The sequence below is a fragment of the Poecilia latipinna genome, unplaced genomic scaffold (genome assembly GCF_001443285.1).
Source record: "Poecilia latipinna isolate Pla-1442-1.1 unplaced genomic scaffold, P_latipinna-1.0 Scaffold214, whole genome shotgun sequence".
Taxonomy (NCBI): domain Eukaryota; kingdom Metazoa; phylum Chordata; class Actinopteri; order Cyprinodontiformes; family Poeciliidae; genus Poecilia; species Poecilia latipinna.
The window spans coordinates 189,308-201,397 of record NW_015112830.1 but is presented as its reverse complement, the minus strand read 5'-3'; the positions used below and the strand labels follow the sequence as shown (position 1 = coordinate 201,397).

At 39.9% G+C, this 12,090-nt stretch overlaps 1 protein-coding gene across 4 annotated transcripts; it reads right to left on the bottom strand.

The window, feature by feature from the left end:
- Positions 1 to 2,615: 2,615 nt before the first annotated feature.
- On the bottom strand, positions 2,616 to 11,606 carry LOC106946947 (adaptor related protein complex 2 subunit mu 1). Of its 4 annotated transcripts, none has more exons than XM_015031655.1 (13): positions 11,443 to 11,605; positions 9,993 to 10,114; positions 6,346 to 6,611; positions 6,160 to 6,242; positions 5,799 to 5,804; positions 5,498 to 5,633; positions 5,066 to 5,210; positions 4,752 to 4,769; positions 4,286 to 4,405; positions 3,989 to 4,124; positions 3,497 to 3,594; positions 3,218 to 3,329; positions 2,616 to 2,954 (listed from the first exon to the last, which is right to left on the bottom strand). In XM_015031655.1, exons 2-13 carry the CDS (start codon positions 10,064 to 10,066, stop codon positions 2,820 to 2,822), a joined length of 1,329 nt encoding a protein of 442 aa, XP_014887141.1. In that variant the 5' UTR covers positions 10,067 to 10,114; positions 11,443 to 11,605; the 3' UTR covers positions 2,616 to 2,819. The 4 variants fall into 4 exon arrangements, with proteins under 4 accessions (XP_014887141.1, XP_014887139.1, XP_014887140.1 ...); XM_015031653.1 differs by having other exon boundaries at positions 2,820 to 2,954; positions 9,993 to 10,148; positions 11,443 to 11,606; XM_015031654.1 differs by lacking the exon at positions 11,443 to 11,605 and adding an exon at positions 11,372 to 11,392 and having other exon boundaries at positions 2,820 to 2,954.
- Positions 11,607 to 12,090: the final 484 nt, after the last annotated feature.

Here is a 12,090-nt window from a genome sequence, read left to right as displayed (position 1 = left end):
AAAAAAAAATTAAAAAAATTTTTTTTTCTTTTTTTTTTTTTTTTTTTTTTTTTTTTTACAGAATAATCCAGTCCAGGTTTAAAGAGTCTACATGTGGTAGTTTTTTTAAACTAGAGTAGATTAAAGATGCTGGAGGTAGTGAAAAATTTGGTGGAATCTTCCTTTAGCCATTTCGTGAATTGGAAGCTACAATCAGAAACCAACTTCAGCTTTGTCTCAAAAGGCCCTTTTAGTAATTCCCATTTACTTTAGTAAATTAAGCTGGTATGACTTAAATGGTGTACTGCAAGTTTAGTCATTGGCAAATGGGAAGACTGGCATGAGAAACTAAATAAATAAATGTGAAACAGGACTTCCTCTGATGCAGATTGGATGGTTTCATCACTTTGAGTGAGCTGCCCTCCTTCCCCAAATTATTTTTCTTAGATAAGCACAGTTTCCTCGCCATGTGGCTGCTGGGGGGTGGGGAGAACGTGAGTTAAGTATTTTAAATTTGTAGTTCTCCATCTCCAGTGAAAAAGCATGTCGTCTCTGAATTAAAGTGATCTTTTTAGTGATGAAACGTTGACGGATTAGCATCTGTTGGCGTGAACCACCTCTGAAACCTCTGCTAGTACGTGCAGACATGGTTTTCATGTCTACAGTAAAAAAAAACTGAATAAAAAAATCAGTATAGTCTGGAAAGAGGAAAAGCAAATTCTGTCTGGATTCTGGTGCTAAACAACCTAGTCTTGATTTTTCTTTTTAATATCAGTAACTTCAGTTCGAGCATGTCGAGGCAAGCCGATAAGAGCCGCAGTTTTAATCATGGTTTGTGTTACGTTTTGAGGTTGATGTTTGTCCTGCATCCTGGATGTACAGGAAGAGCAAAGATGCATTAAAACTTGTCTAAAAACATTTTGACTGTCTTGGTTTTAAGGATTCCACACTTAATAGTTCATGCCTGTGTTATCTGTAGGATGAAACAGAATTTTATAAATTATGACATCCAATCTCAAACTAGAATATAATTGAAAAGTTTGGGTGAATAAGTAAATAAATAAAAATACATTCACATACAGCATTTTTTTTTAAATGATGCTCATAAGTTATATATTAAGAGACCAATTAATCTTAAACTGTTGCAGCCTACAAAGTCATGGAGTAAACTGCAAAAAATATTGCAAAGTTGTAATATACAGTTATATTAATGGAAAGTAGCAGCAAGGAGAGCTGGAGCCTTGAGAGGATTGTAAGGCAAAGCCTGTTCAAGAGTCTGGAGGTGTGGACTGAAGCTACCACAGATTTATCAGCACATAAAATTTGCATTTCATTTGGGAATCAAAGAGTGTGGCAAGGGGCAGAATCCACTCTGCTTGACGTCCATTAGAAATGTTGAGTGATGACGTGGGGAGCCGCGTTTCCTGCTGCTGTTGGTCCACACAACACAAATTTTATGACACCCAATGCTTCCTTTAGCTGACGATATTTGTCGATTTCAGTTCCCAGCAGGACATTTCACTTGCCAAAACTCTACTACCTCCCATGCTGTCATTACATCACACCAGTTTGTTGGACAAACAGAATCTGAGGTTTAGTCAAGAGGGAAGTAAACGTTTCAGAATCAACAATGCAGACAAGCTCAAAGTCACCATAAAAACAGTAATTTATGTAAAAGTAATCCTGTGCAGCATGCAATGCTTTTCAGTAATTGTTTTTCTTAGATCTTCATTGGCTGCAAAACAGTTAACATAAGAAATTAACTTTTTAAATATGTGGAATTAAACGACATAGAAGTTTCACTTCCAAACAGAATTTAAGTTTTAGCTTTTCACAAGCACAAGACTTTTTTTTGTTTTTAAATTGGCAAACAAATTTTGACCAGCTTTGTAGGAAAAGCTTTGCTCCAACAATATCAGAGAAAGGAAAACCAGGCAGCAGGTTTGGTTACATAGATTTTATTGGACAGAACGGTCACCAGGGCTACAAACAAGAAGAAGCAGACAGTGGTGAAGCAAACACCAGGGGGAGACCTCACCTCGCTGCAAACCCTGCAGACTGATCTTTGAATTGAAAATAGTGTGGCAATGATCATCTTAGTGCTTATAAAATATCTGGGGGGAAATGAGTCACGATACCCTAATGAGGACGATGGTCTGACCTCAAATGACCTGACGTGTCTCTGAAAGGAACGCATGCTAGCAGTATAAAACCAACTTGAACAATGTCGATTTCTGGATCAGCTACCAAAACAACAAAGTCGGGAATGATTTCACCCTCTTGGGTGAGAGAAATGCACAGGGGTCCATCCACAAGAACACAAATCTGTCAATTTATTCAGACGGTAAACTTTACTGGAGTATATGTGAATAGAAACCATCTGGACTCGTCTTTATTAGGCGCCTTAACCAAGTAGAAGTGACAATGAGGACCTTAACAGGAAAGAGTAGATAGAAGAATAACACTGAACAATCTGAGCACTCATTCAAACCTTCTGTCCTCTCCCCCTGAGACTCCAGCATCACACGTCTTTTTCTTTCAGATGGTTCACAACTGTACTCGTCACTACTAGATATATACGATACAATGGTTCACATTTTGCATATATCTGTGCATTACACCATATTTACTTTTTGTTTTCTCTTTAAACGATGTAAATTCGATCTCCAACACCTAGTTAAGAAGGGATAATGGGGGAGGAGAGGAGGAGAAGAAGTGATAGGAAGAGAACAAAGACAAAGTAGGGAGAAGAGGGCAGAAGAAAAAATTCTTAACAGGGATAGATGAGGGGAGTTGGGGGGGGGAAGTGGTCGGTTTTGCTGCCTTGCTAGGGTGGAAATTCAGCAGCGGGTTTCGTAGATGCCGGAGCGGCCGATGTACCGCACCCATTTGATGACGTCGTGGTCACTGTAGTTGAGCTTGGACTCAAACACCTTCAAGTAGCGCACCTTCAGGCCAGACGGAGCAAAAGGAACCTGCGGGGGACAGGAAGAGGGACGTTTGAACAAGCCAGAACGTGTGGACCACACAGGCTGCTGTAGTGGGAAGGAAGCCAGACAGCTGGGGATTTGCATCAGATACTGAAAACATTTGATCCACTTCATCTGTCTGGTCGGCTACTGTGCATTTGTTATTCTACGACGAGTTTGTTGAGCAGGGTTTTATTTTTATTTTTTTTAAACTGCAGCTGTGAAACAAGATCGTATCTTTGAGGAGACAGAGATCCAACCATCATCACCTCAAAGTTCATAGAGATAGGAGGCCTGGCCCATTTCTTCTTGTCGTTGGTGGGCAGCAGCTCGATCTCAGCACTGATCTGAGATTCCTTCATTCCAGCCATTCGTTTGATCCTGCAGAGCACACACAAAAAAACAATGCGCTTAAAAACATAACTAGGACTAATTTGATGCCATGTTCACAACAAAAAGTGTTGCTTCATGGAAGCAAACAAGTCGAGGGTGTGCAAGGCTCACACAAAAGAGGTTAGGCGGTTAATTATTAAGCTGCTGCGACTCACTTCCAAACGATGGCGTTCTCACTGGCCTTGTATTTGGCTTTTCCCTTCATGCAAATCACCTGGACACCGCTGGTGTTGAGTGGTGTTGGGATTCGCACCTGAGAAATAAACACACATTGAAAAAAGGAAAGTGAGGCATACAAAGCATTTAAAAATCTAATTTAGATTTTACAACGTAGATGGAACGAGATGAACCAAGAAATAAACTGGTGATTGGATGATTTCTAGCCTGATCAGGCAGTTGAAACTCAAATCTTACATTAGTGCCAATCACACCACCCTTTTGCATGGATGTTTGTATTCATACAAGACTCAATGTTACCCATTTTGAAAATCAGACAAAGCACAGGGGCATTTGAAGTTTGTTGGTTTTTCAGAGGGCGAACTTGCATTATGCCCTTATCAATATATTATTTATCACAATGACTTTTTTGGTACAGTTTATCATCCAGCAAAATTTGCTGCTATTGTGACGGGAGTACAAAATCTCACCTCAATCTTTTGAGCCAGCAGTGAGGGTTTAAAGTTCGACTTAATGACCACTTTAACTTCCAGTTTAGTGCGCCCCACCTCCCTGACCAGAGGAATAACTCGGAATGGAAGGATGATATCTTTAGTGGTGCGATATCTGCAATGAGGCAAAAGGAAAAAAAAAAAAAAAACAAAACAAAAGCCGTTATGCCAACATAATTCCCGACTTGTGACTTTGCCATGTTTTGCATTTAGAAAATCTTGAAAGGCAATTTTAAAGCTGAAACAAAAACAAAAAAAACAAAAAATCTAACTGACCTCATGAGCTCATACTCTCCATCCGGAGGGATGAAGCTGATGCTGCGCTCTGAGTCAAACTTACTGAGACGCACACACTGGTGGAAAGTGCAGTCGTCGATGGCTATAGACTGCTTCCCACTGAGAAAAATAATAATAATGAAGGTTAGAAAGAGAGTAATGAATAAACTTGTACTCTTCCTATATGTCCAGCGGTTGAAGACGCAACACATGAGCACATACAGAAAAATAGCTGGTAGCCACACACACTAAGGCAATATTCTTAAATTATAGTTTGGGCAAAAGCGTACAAAAACAAGCAGGGAGGTCAGCTACACAGATGCTCAATACAAAAAACAGAGAAAGAAAAAAATGTTTCAATGGCAATGCAACAGATAACAGAGGATGAGATCTTAACATGGTTGAAGGTTCAGACAGAACAGGAATGAATAAGGATGTTGGGGGAGAGGAATTGGTAGCACAGTACCTTCCTCCCCCTAAATCACTGAAGAACAGCACATAGAAAAGAAAGAAAGGGAAAAAAGACAGGAGAGATCCATGCAAAGGAAAGCAAAAAAAGAAAAAAAAAACCTGTAAAGCCTGACTGTAATCAGCACTGATAACAAGCAGAACAAACTGAAAGTTGCTTTTTGAATCTCGGTACAAAACTTCCTTTTTTTTTTTTTTTTTTAAAGCTTCCAAAGACAGAACCAGTCAATGAAAGCACAGAAGCAAATAAGTGATTTATATCATAACCAGTAGTAATTTAGTCAGTGTTACGTTAGGTGCTGCATCTCTTACCTCTTTCCTGCATCGTCAGACGCTCCTCCCTTTCCCTGTTTGTCGATGACAATCTTGTCATTCATGCCAAACTTGCACTCGGGCATTCCGCTCAGGTAGCTCTTCATCACGACTCGGCCCGACACGTGCGCGCTCAGGACCTGACCTGAATCGTGATCAGTGGCAGATAACCGGGCCAAGGGTTTTATTCCGTGTTCTTTTGGAGGATTTTCTGAAAGCTTTCTCTGAATCTATCGGAAAAGAGCTTTAATATGCTACAGGAACACTGTGGTTTTGTTGGACCTGCATTTTATGTTTTAGTACTTAAGAAACCAATCGGGAAAATAAAACAAAGGAGGAGTCGAATAAAGTCATTAGGTCTGACTAACTGAATGTTCCTAAAATCCATTGTTGTCACTGATCTCCATCTACAGGGCAAGAACACAAACAGACCTTGAGGTGACATGAGTAGATTGACGCTTTCCAGTACGTCCAGGAAAAGCTCGTTGCGGCGATATTTGATGCCCTCACGCCGCCAGCCGATCTGCCCCGTCACCTGGCTGGTGATCTGAGACTGCTCCTCCTTTGTCTGAGAGACAGAGGGGAACGACATCATAGCAACCAACAAAAGACCCGACAAGCAGCAACTTCAAATTTCAAAGAGACAAGTAGGAAATGCAGCACTATATGGAAAATGATGCTTTATGAAAAAGGAAATAAAAAGGTTAAAAAAAATTTTAAGTAAGCATACTACCTGATGCTGAAGTTTCCAAAATCCAGTTGTGAAAAATGGCAGGAAAAAGAAAGAGAGAGATATTCAAGTAAAAAACACAATTCACTTTATTTATTTTTTTATCTCCATCATCTACACTAAATCAAAATGACTGCAACAAGATCGGGCAATGCACAAAGTATATAGACCTGGCGCAATCAGATCAAGCAAGGTCTAAAACTAAACATTTTCCACTAGATCAGATCAGTTTACTTTTCATTTCAATCAAATGGACAGAAGTTTTAACAGGCTACCACAAACTGAACTAAATCTCTTCATCCATTTATTGAATCAGAGTTGAGGCATTAAAGTTTTAATCAGAGAGTAAACATGTCTTGCTTACTTGTCCCTTGATGCCCTGCTGTGTGATGAAGGTCTTCAGGGCACCGGTCTCCGAGTTCTGGGGGTATCCGAAGTCCAGGATCTCTGCACAAACAAACACGGAGAGACAACTTTCAGTAAAAGATAAGCGTTGCAACAGAGGGGACTTGAAACGTGCTGCGTTGAAACAAACGAGCGCTGATAATACCGTCCAGCAGCTCGTAGATGAGCACGAAGTTGTTCTTGATGTTCTCCTCGCTGATCTTGCCGAAGTAGGCCGTCATCACGTCACACATTTTGTAAAGGAACTCGAACACCATGGCGGCGTTGACGTTCTGCTTGGTGACGGCAGCCAGCCATATGTTGGAGCGCTTGACGTGGAAGAAGCTGGTGCGGGCGATGTTGGTCACCGGGGACCGAACCTGCTGCCGGGCATGAATCACGTTCACGCGGAACGCGTCCACCGCATTACGCCTGCAACGCAACGAACGGGAGGAAACTTTTAGGTTACGGTGTGGGGAAAAAAAAAAAAAAAAAAAAAAGTATATATAAAATCAAGCGCTTTTCTGCATCCTGTGAAGTCATTTGCGAAAACGTTTTCAATTTTAGAATCGTATATTCATTGTTAGATATGGGACGTAGATGTCAGTAACAACTTTCATTGACAAAGCTACAATGGGAAACCCTCCAACATGGTTAACATGAATCCAAAGAAAACAGACTGCTGCAAGGAAACAGCAAGGAAGTCATGGTCGAGACAGTTTCCTGGCCTGAAACACTTCTAGTCAAACTGTAAATCTGTCAATATCCAAATAAATAACTTGAGAGTTAAGCATGTTCAAAATAGAGAAAGAAATCCTGCATCATTATTGCCTTATGTGCAGGGGACGGTGCAGTTGGGATTTCTAAGTAAGCATGACTGTGATAAGTTTTACCAAGCTCAGCAATTCTTTTTTAGAGAGCCTTGCAGAATTAGTCATACCGCTTTAAGCTTCTCATTTTGTCACATTACAAACTTAAATGTATTTTATTAAAATTTAAAGTGACAGACCAACACAAAGTGCCAAAATTGAGAGAAGGTAAAGTTTCATGGTTTTCAAAATATCTTCCAAACAAAAATCCATGGTTCCTTTAAATTCATACACTCTACAGTCAGTAATTTGAACCCATATTTCACTACAATTACCGTTGGAAGTATTTTGGCCTATATCTCAGCCAGACTGGCAATTGTCAGTTTATTCCCCCCCACTGGATTAACTAGATAACTCAAACTCACTCAGATTGAGTGGAGAACACTTATGAACATTCTACAAATTCTTAAACCACATCTAGCCCTGATAAAAGTGTGCTCAGGATGTGACACAGGCATCAGTTTCTGCCTCACAATTTACATACAGACCAAACTGCTTAATTTTGGTTTCATCTGATTGGTGTACCTTCTTCCACATGTCTGCCATCTCTCCGAGTATTTGTAGAAAACTACAAACAGGGTGTTTTGGGTCCGTTTCTACAATGTCTCTTCGTTAGTTATCCGTAGAAGGCTGATTTTTAAATACAAAAACCTCCATGACCCATTCCTGTTTTCCACTTTACTACTTTGTCCCTCACATGTCTGCCGTTAGTCAACTAATGCTCTCCAAACTTCTCACGTCATGACAGAACAGCATGTTTTATGCTGAGGAGAAATTAAATGCAGCTGGACTCGGTTTAATTGGGTGACTTTTGACTGCGCTGGATTTTTATTAGGGGCTCTAGGAGTGGATAAGTACATGTGCATGACATTTCATGTAATTATGCAACAGAAATTCTTAGACAGTGCATCTTTTTTTTTTTTACTAATTATATGTAACTTTATGTTGGTCAAGCACATACAACCTTAATACAATACAATGAAGCTTGCCGATGCAACATAAAAATGGGGAATAAAAGCTCGAGCAGTGTGAATACTTCGGTAAGGCACTGCAGCTTACAATATGTAGAAAGATCCGTCTAAAAAGCCAAGACATTATAAAGTAAGAAAGCACATCGTCTCTAAACACTGCTCCACTAATGTGAAGCAGAATTGAAGTAAAAAAAATTTTTTTAAATGTTTACCCCCAAATAACAGCTCTAGACAATACTGCTTAGTTAAAATGACACAGCAAATTTAATCTTACAAAGTATGCAACTAATCTCCTCAATTTCTGAGAGAAGACAGGGCAGAGCAGAAAGACAGCAGCGCTACATGAACCTCCGTTTCTCATGCTCAGACTACATGCTACGGCGCTGGCTCAGCTGATCAACAATTACACTCCATTTCAGTTGATTTGGAGCTTTATTTCGGTAAAAGGTGGTCTAATCATCACCAGTGTATGAAGAGGTGACTCATGCTTACGGGTATTTAACCATCGCATAAATGCTCATGCAAGTCAGGGGTCATGGGGGCGAGGGGTCATTGATCGGTGGCCATGAGAGGGAGGAGTCATGCTTTAAAAGCTACAGGAACTCTTACCTATTTCTACATGGGGAGGGGGGCCAAGATGAACAGATGGAGGAAAATGGTTAAACAATGGTTAACAGAGGATAGATAGTAGAAAAACAAAGATGATAGAAGAGGACAGACAAAAATGTACAAGACATTTTCGTGCATCATGTAGACAGAGTGAGGGAAAAAAAAAAACAAAACAAAAAAAACGGTATATTGTTCATGATGCCTTATTTGGACGAGAACTTCTCCACTCTTTGGTTTATGCTTTAATACGCAGGATAATTATGTGTGTATTACGGAACAGAACACTGCTGCCGTGTTATTTCTAGCAGACACGTCCTGTTACCAAGCTCTTTTGCTCAACATAATATGAATTATAGTAGTTTGAGCCATTTAGTGGCATTTTCATGCACAGACCTTTTGACCACACCTGAAGCAAACTAGTTACAAACAAACCTCCATAAAGAAAAATAGTAATTTTACACATTTCTAAATGACACTGTAAGCAACTTCGAACATCCAATGGCATTTAAGTCGCACTCAACACCTCTGCAGTGGATTATTTGTCACTATACATTTTTTTAGGGTTTCAGCACCACAACTGCTAAAAGCCAAATTAGTGGCTTTTACAGTAAGAGCTATGAATACTTGCATTTTTCTACTTTAATAAAGTGAAAAATGAAAGAAGAAATGTACAAAGCATATTCTCTTCAGACAAATGAAGTGTCAAATCTGAAACTGAATACATTTTTTGGGGGGGAAAAAAAAAAAATCAAAACAAAAAAAATATAACTTGATATGACAGAGAGAACTGTGTTTAGAAGATTTGAATAATACCTGGGAAATGAAATGCCCACAGAGTTGCATGCTGATGGAGAATAAAATTATTTATTTGAGTCGTATTGTTGCATCGATAATTTTAAGTTTTCCCCACGCCAAGTTAGCTTGGAAATTAGTTTCCCACACAACAGCGCATAATCTTGTAATATGAGGGTGTGATTTGACAAACATGAGTGAACCAGATCCTTACATTAGACAATTGGAGAGGAAAACAAATTGTGACCATGTGGTTCTTCCCTACCATTTATAACTTTATTTTACATAAAGTAAATCATTCATCTGGAATGACAGGTTTACAAGAATACTTGTAAATTTAATTTTATAGTTAAACTTTGTCATTTGGAATTCCGTCATTTTAAATGTTCTCCTGGCTTAGCTTTGTTTCTTCTGCTTCCCAACGACACAACAAACATTAATTTACACAGGTTCAGCGACATAATCCTCTGATCTGGGATAAACTCAAATCACTCCACCTGCATATTAGGTTCTCACTGACGTTTCCCAGAAATCTAGAAGACTTTCCACAGGTTTGCTGCAGTAAAACATACCCTATATCATCTCGGTAAACGCGGGAGATGAGGACCTCCCCCTTGTGGTTGTAGATGAACAATCCTCCAATCATCGTGGCTGCTTCTCACTCCCAGCGTGCCATTGTGAAACCAAACGCCTCCTGAGAAGAGACAGACATTAGGGAAGGAAACTGGCTAAGGGAAAAAAGAAAAACAAAAAAAGGGATGATGGAGAAGTGAAAGCAGTGAAAAGTGTGAGAGCGGCCAACGGTACAGAGAAGCATTTGTCCCTCATATCCGCTTTTTCCGTCTTCCTCTCCCTCAAGTACACATCATCCCATTGACAGCCGAATGCATCCTGCAGCTGCACCACTCCATCGGTGACTTTGTTTAAACATCCATTTGCATACACTTGATTCCAATATTTGCCATCCTTGGTTTCCCAAGGAAACCAAGGAAATTCCTTGGTTTCCTTGGGAAAGGAAGATTAACAGCAGATTAGCAGCCACCAGTTTGAGGCAGGTAGCTGGCTTTAAATCTACTCTCATTTAACACTTCCTGCAAAATGCTCCCTAATCTCATGACACCAAAACTAAAATCAAATTTATGATTTATAACCCAAAGACATTATTTTCCATTCATAGCCTGTGCTGCTGTTGTACAACCGATTTGTTTAACTTGGACCTCCAGACATAGCAATCTGTCCCACTTAAAAAAATATATAATTTTCTGGCATAGCGATGAAGGACACCCTTGAAAATTTCTAATCAGAAACTTGACATTAAAAACAAGACGTTACTTGGAAAACACCATGGAAAAGACAAACATCAGATTTCTAACAACAGAGCGAATAATTATCGCCAAACCAAAGGGTTTTAGCGACGCTATCTCGCCGAAGTCAAGATGTCTGCTCATTCAGGCCATTCCGTAACGTTTGTGATTTTCTTCATTCTACTCATTTGCTTCTCTTAGTTAAGTAAAATCCCAGCGTCATACACTTTATGACATTAACATTTTTTAATACAAGTCGACATCAACGAAGGCCTGACCTTCAGTGAGATTTAAGTGATGGAGAACGAACCGAGAGGTAGCAGGCTAATTTAGCTAGCCATAGCAGGCTAGCTGTCGACACCGCCGAGCCAATCGGATTTTTAACGGGTTTCCGGTGAGGGGAACGGAGAAAATGACACGACAGGTTGTCATAAATCATTAAAAGTTATGAATACGCTTGTTACTTATGTTACTGCAGAATTGAGAACACATATTATGCATAAATTAGCCACATAACTGGTTAGCTGCATTTTTCTACTAAATGAAAGAAATTGCCTCCTTTCCGTTATCAGAGCTAACCGCTACTAGTAGCTGGACGTTAGCTGCTAACGTTGCTAATATTAGCATTGCTAAATTAAAACACTCGCCGGTTATCCCTGACGATAACTAGGCTAAGTTACTTATTTTCTCCGAAAGAACGTAACGTTTGTAAACTTACCCCGATTATTCCACAAAAGCCGCCACTGCTTTACTCCCAGTTCAGCTTCGAGTGTCCAGCGTATTCCCAGCTCATTCACCCGCAAGCTTCGCTTCTTTCCCTGCTGCTCTGGGAGCTGTCAGCTGACCCGCCGTCTTTACGCACTGTCGTTCCGCTGTGACAGGAAAAGGCGCGGCTGGAGCGCTGCATAAACCGCACCCAGGCCAAGTTATAAGCAAATGGGCGACTAATTATTTATTTTTATTACTTAGATATTAGCTAAGGAGCTTGTAGTTATGCAGAATGGCAAAGCGTCCTGTTCTTACAAAAGGACATAACTTGTTAAATATTAATGAGTTGCAATTCCTCAGGCGAACCAGAGGGGGGCGTACAGGCTATTAACATTTAGTATCGAGAACAAGGAATGTCCCTTTTATGCCAAGATATTAATTATTCGGATATCCCCGCACTAAACAGGTGGTAGTATATTTTTCTAGGGTTCCTACGGTTTTATTGATATTTTTGCAGTTTTCGATTTATCTCTTGGCATTTTTAATGTATAACATTCCCATCAGTTTTGTGGTACGTTCATGACGATTTCTACATTGAAACTGGGGAAACGACATGATTTAAGGGATTTAATAAATGCTGGACAGGAGGATGGACGAA

Bases quoted from the DNA above. Each gene is read 5' to 3' on its own strand.
- LOC106946947 (XM_015031653.1), bottom strand. From the start codon at position 10,066: ATGATTGGAGGATTGTTCATCTACAACCACAAGGGGGAGGTCCTCATC. The intron at 5,211-5,497 runs GTCTGTTTGTGT...ATCACGATTCAG, and splicing joins TCTACTCATGTCACCTCAAG to GTCAGGTCCTGAGCGCGCAC. The intron at 4,125-4,285 runs GTCAGTTAGATT...GCCTCATTGCAG, and splicing joins GGAGAGTATGAGCTCATGAG to ATATCGCACCACTAAAGATA.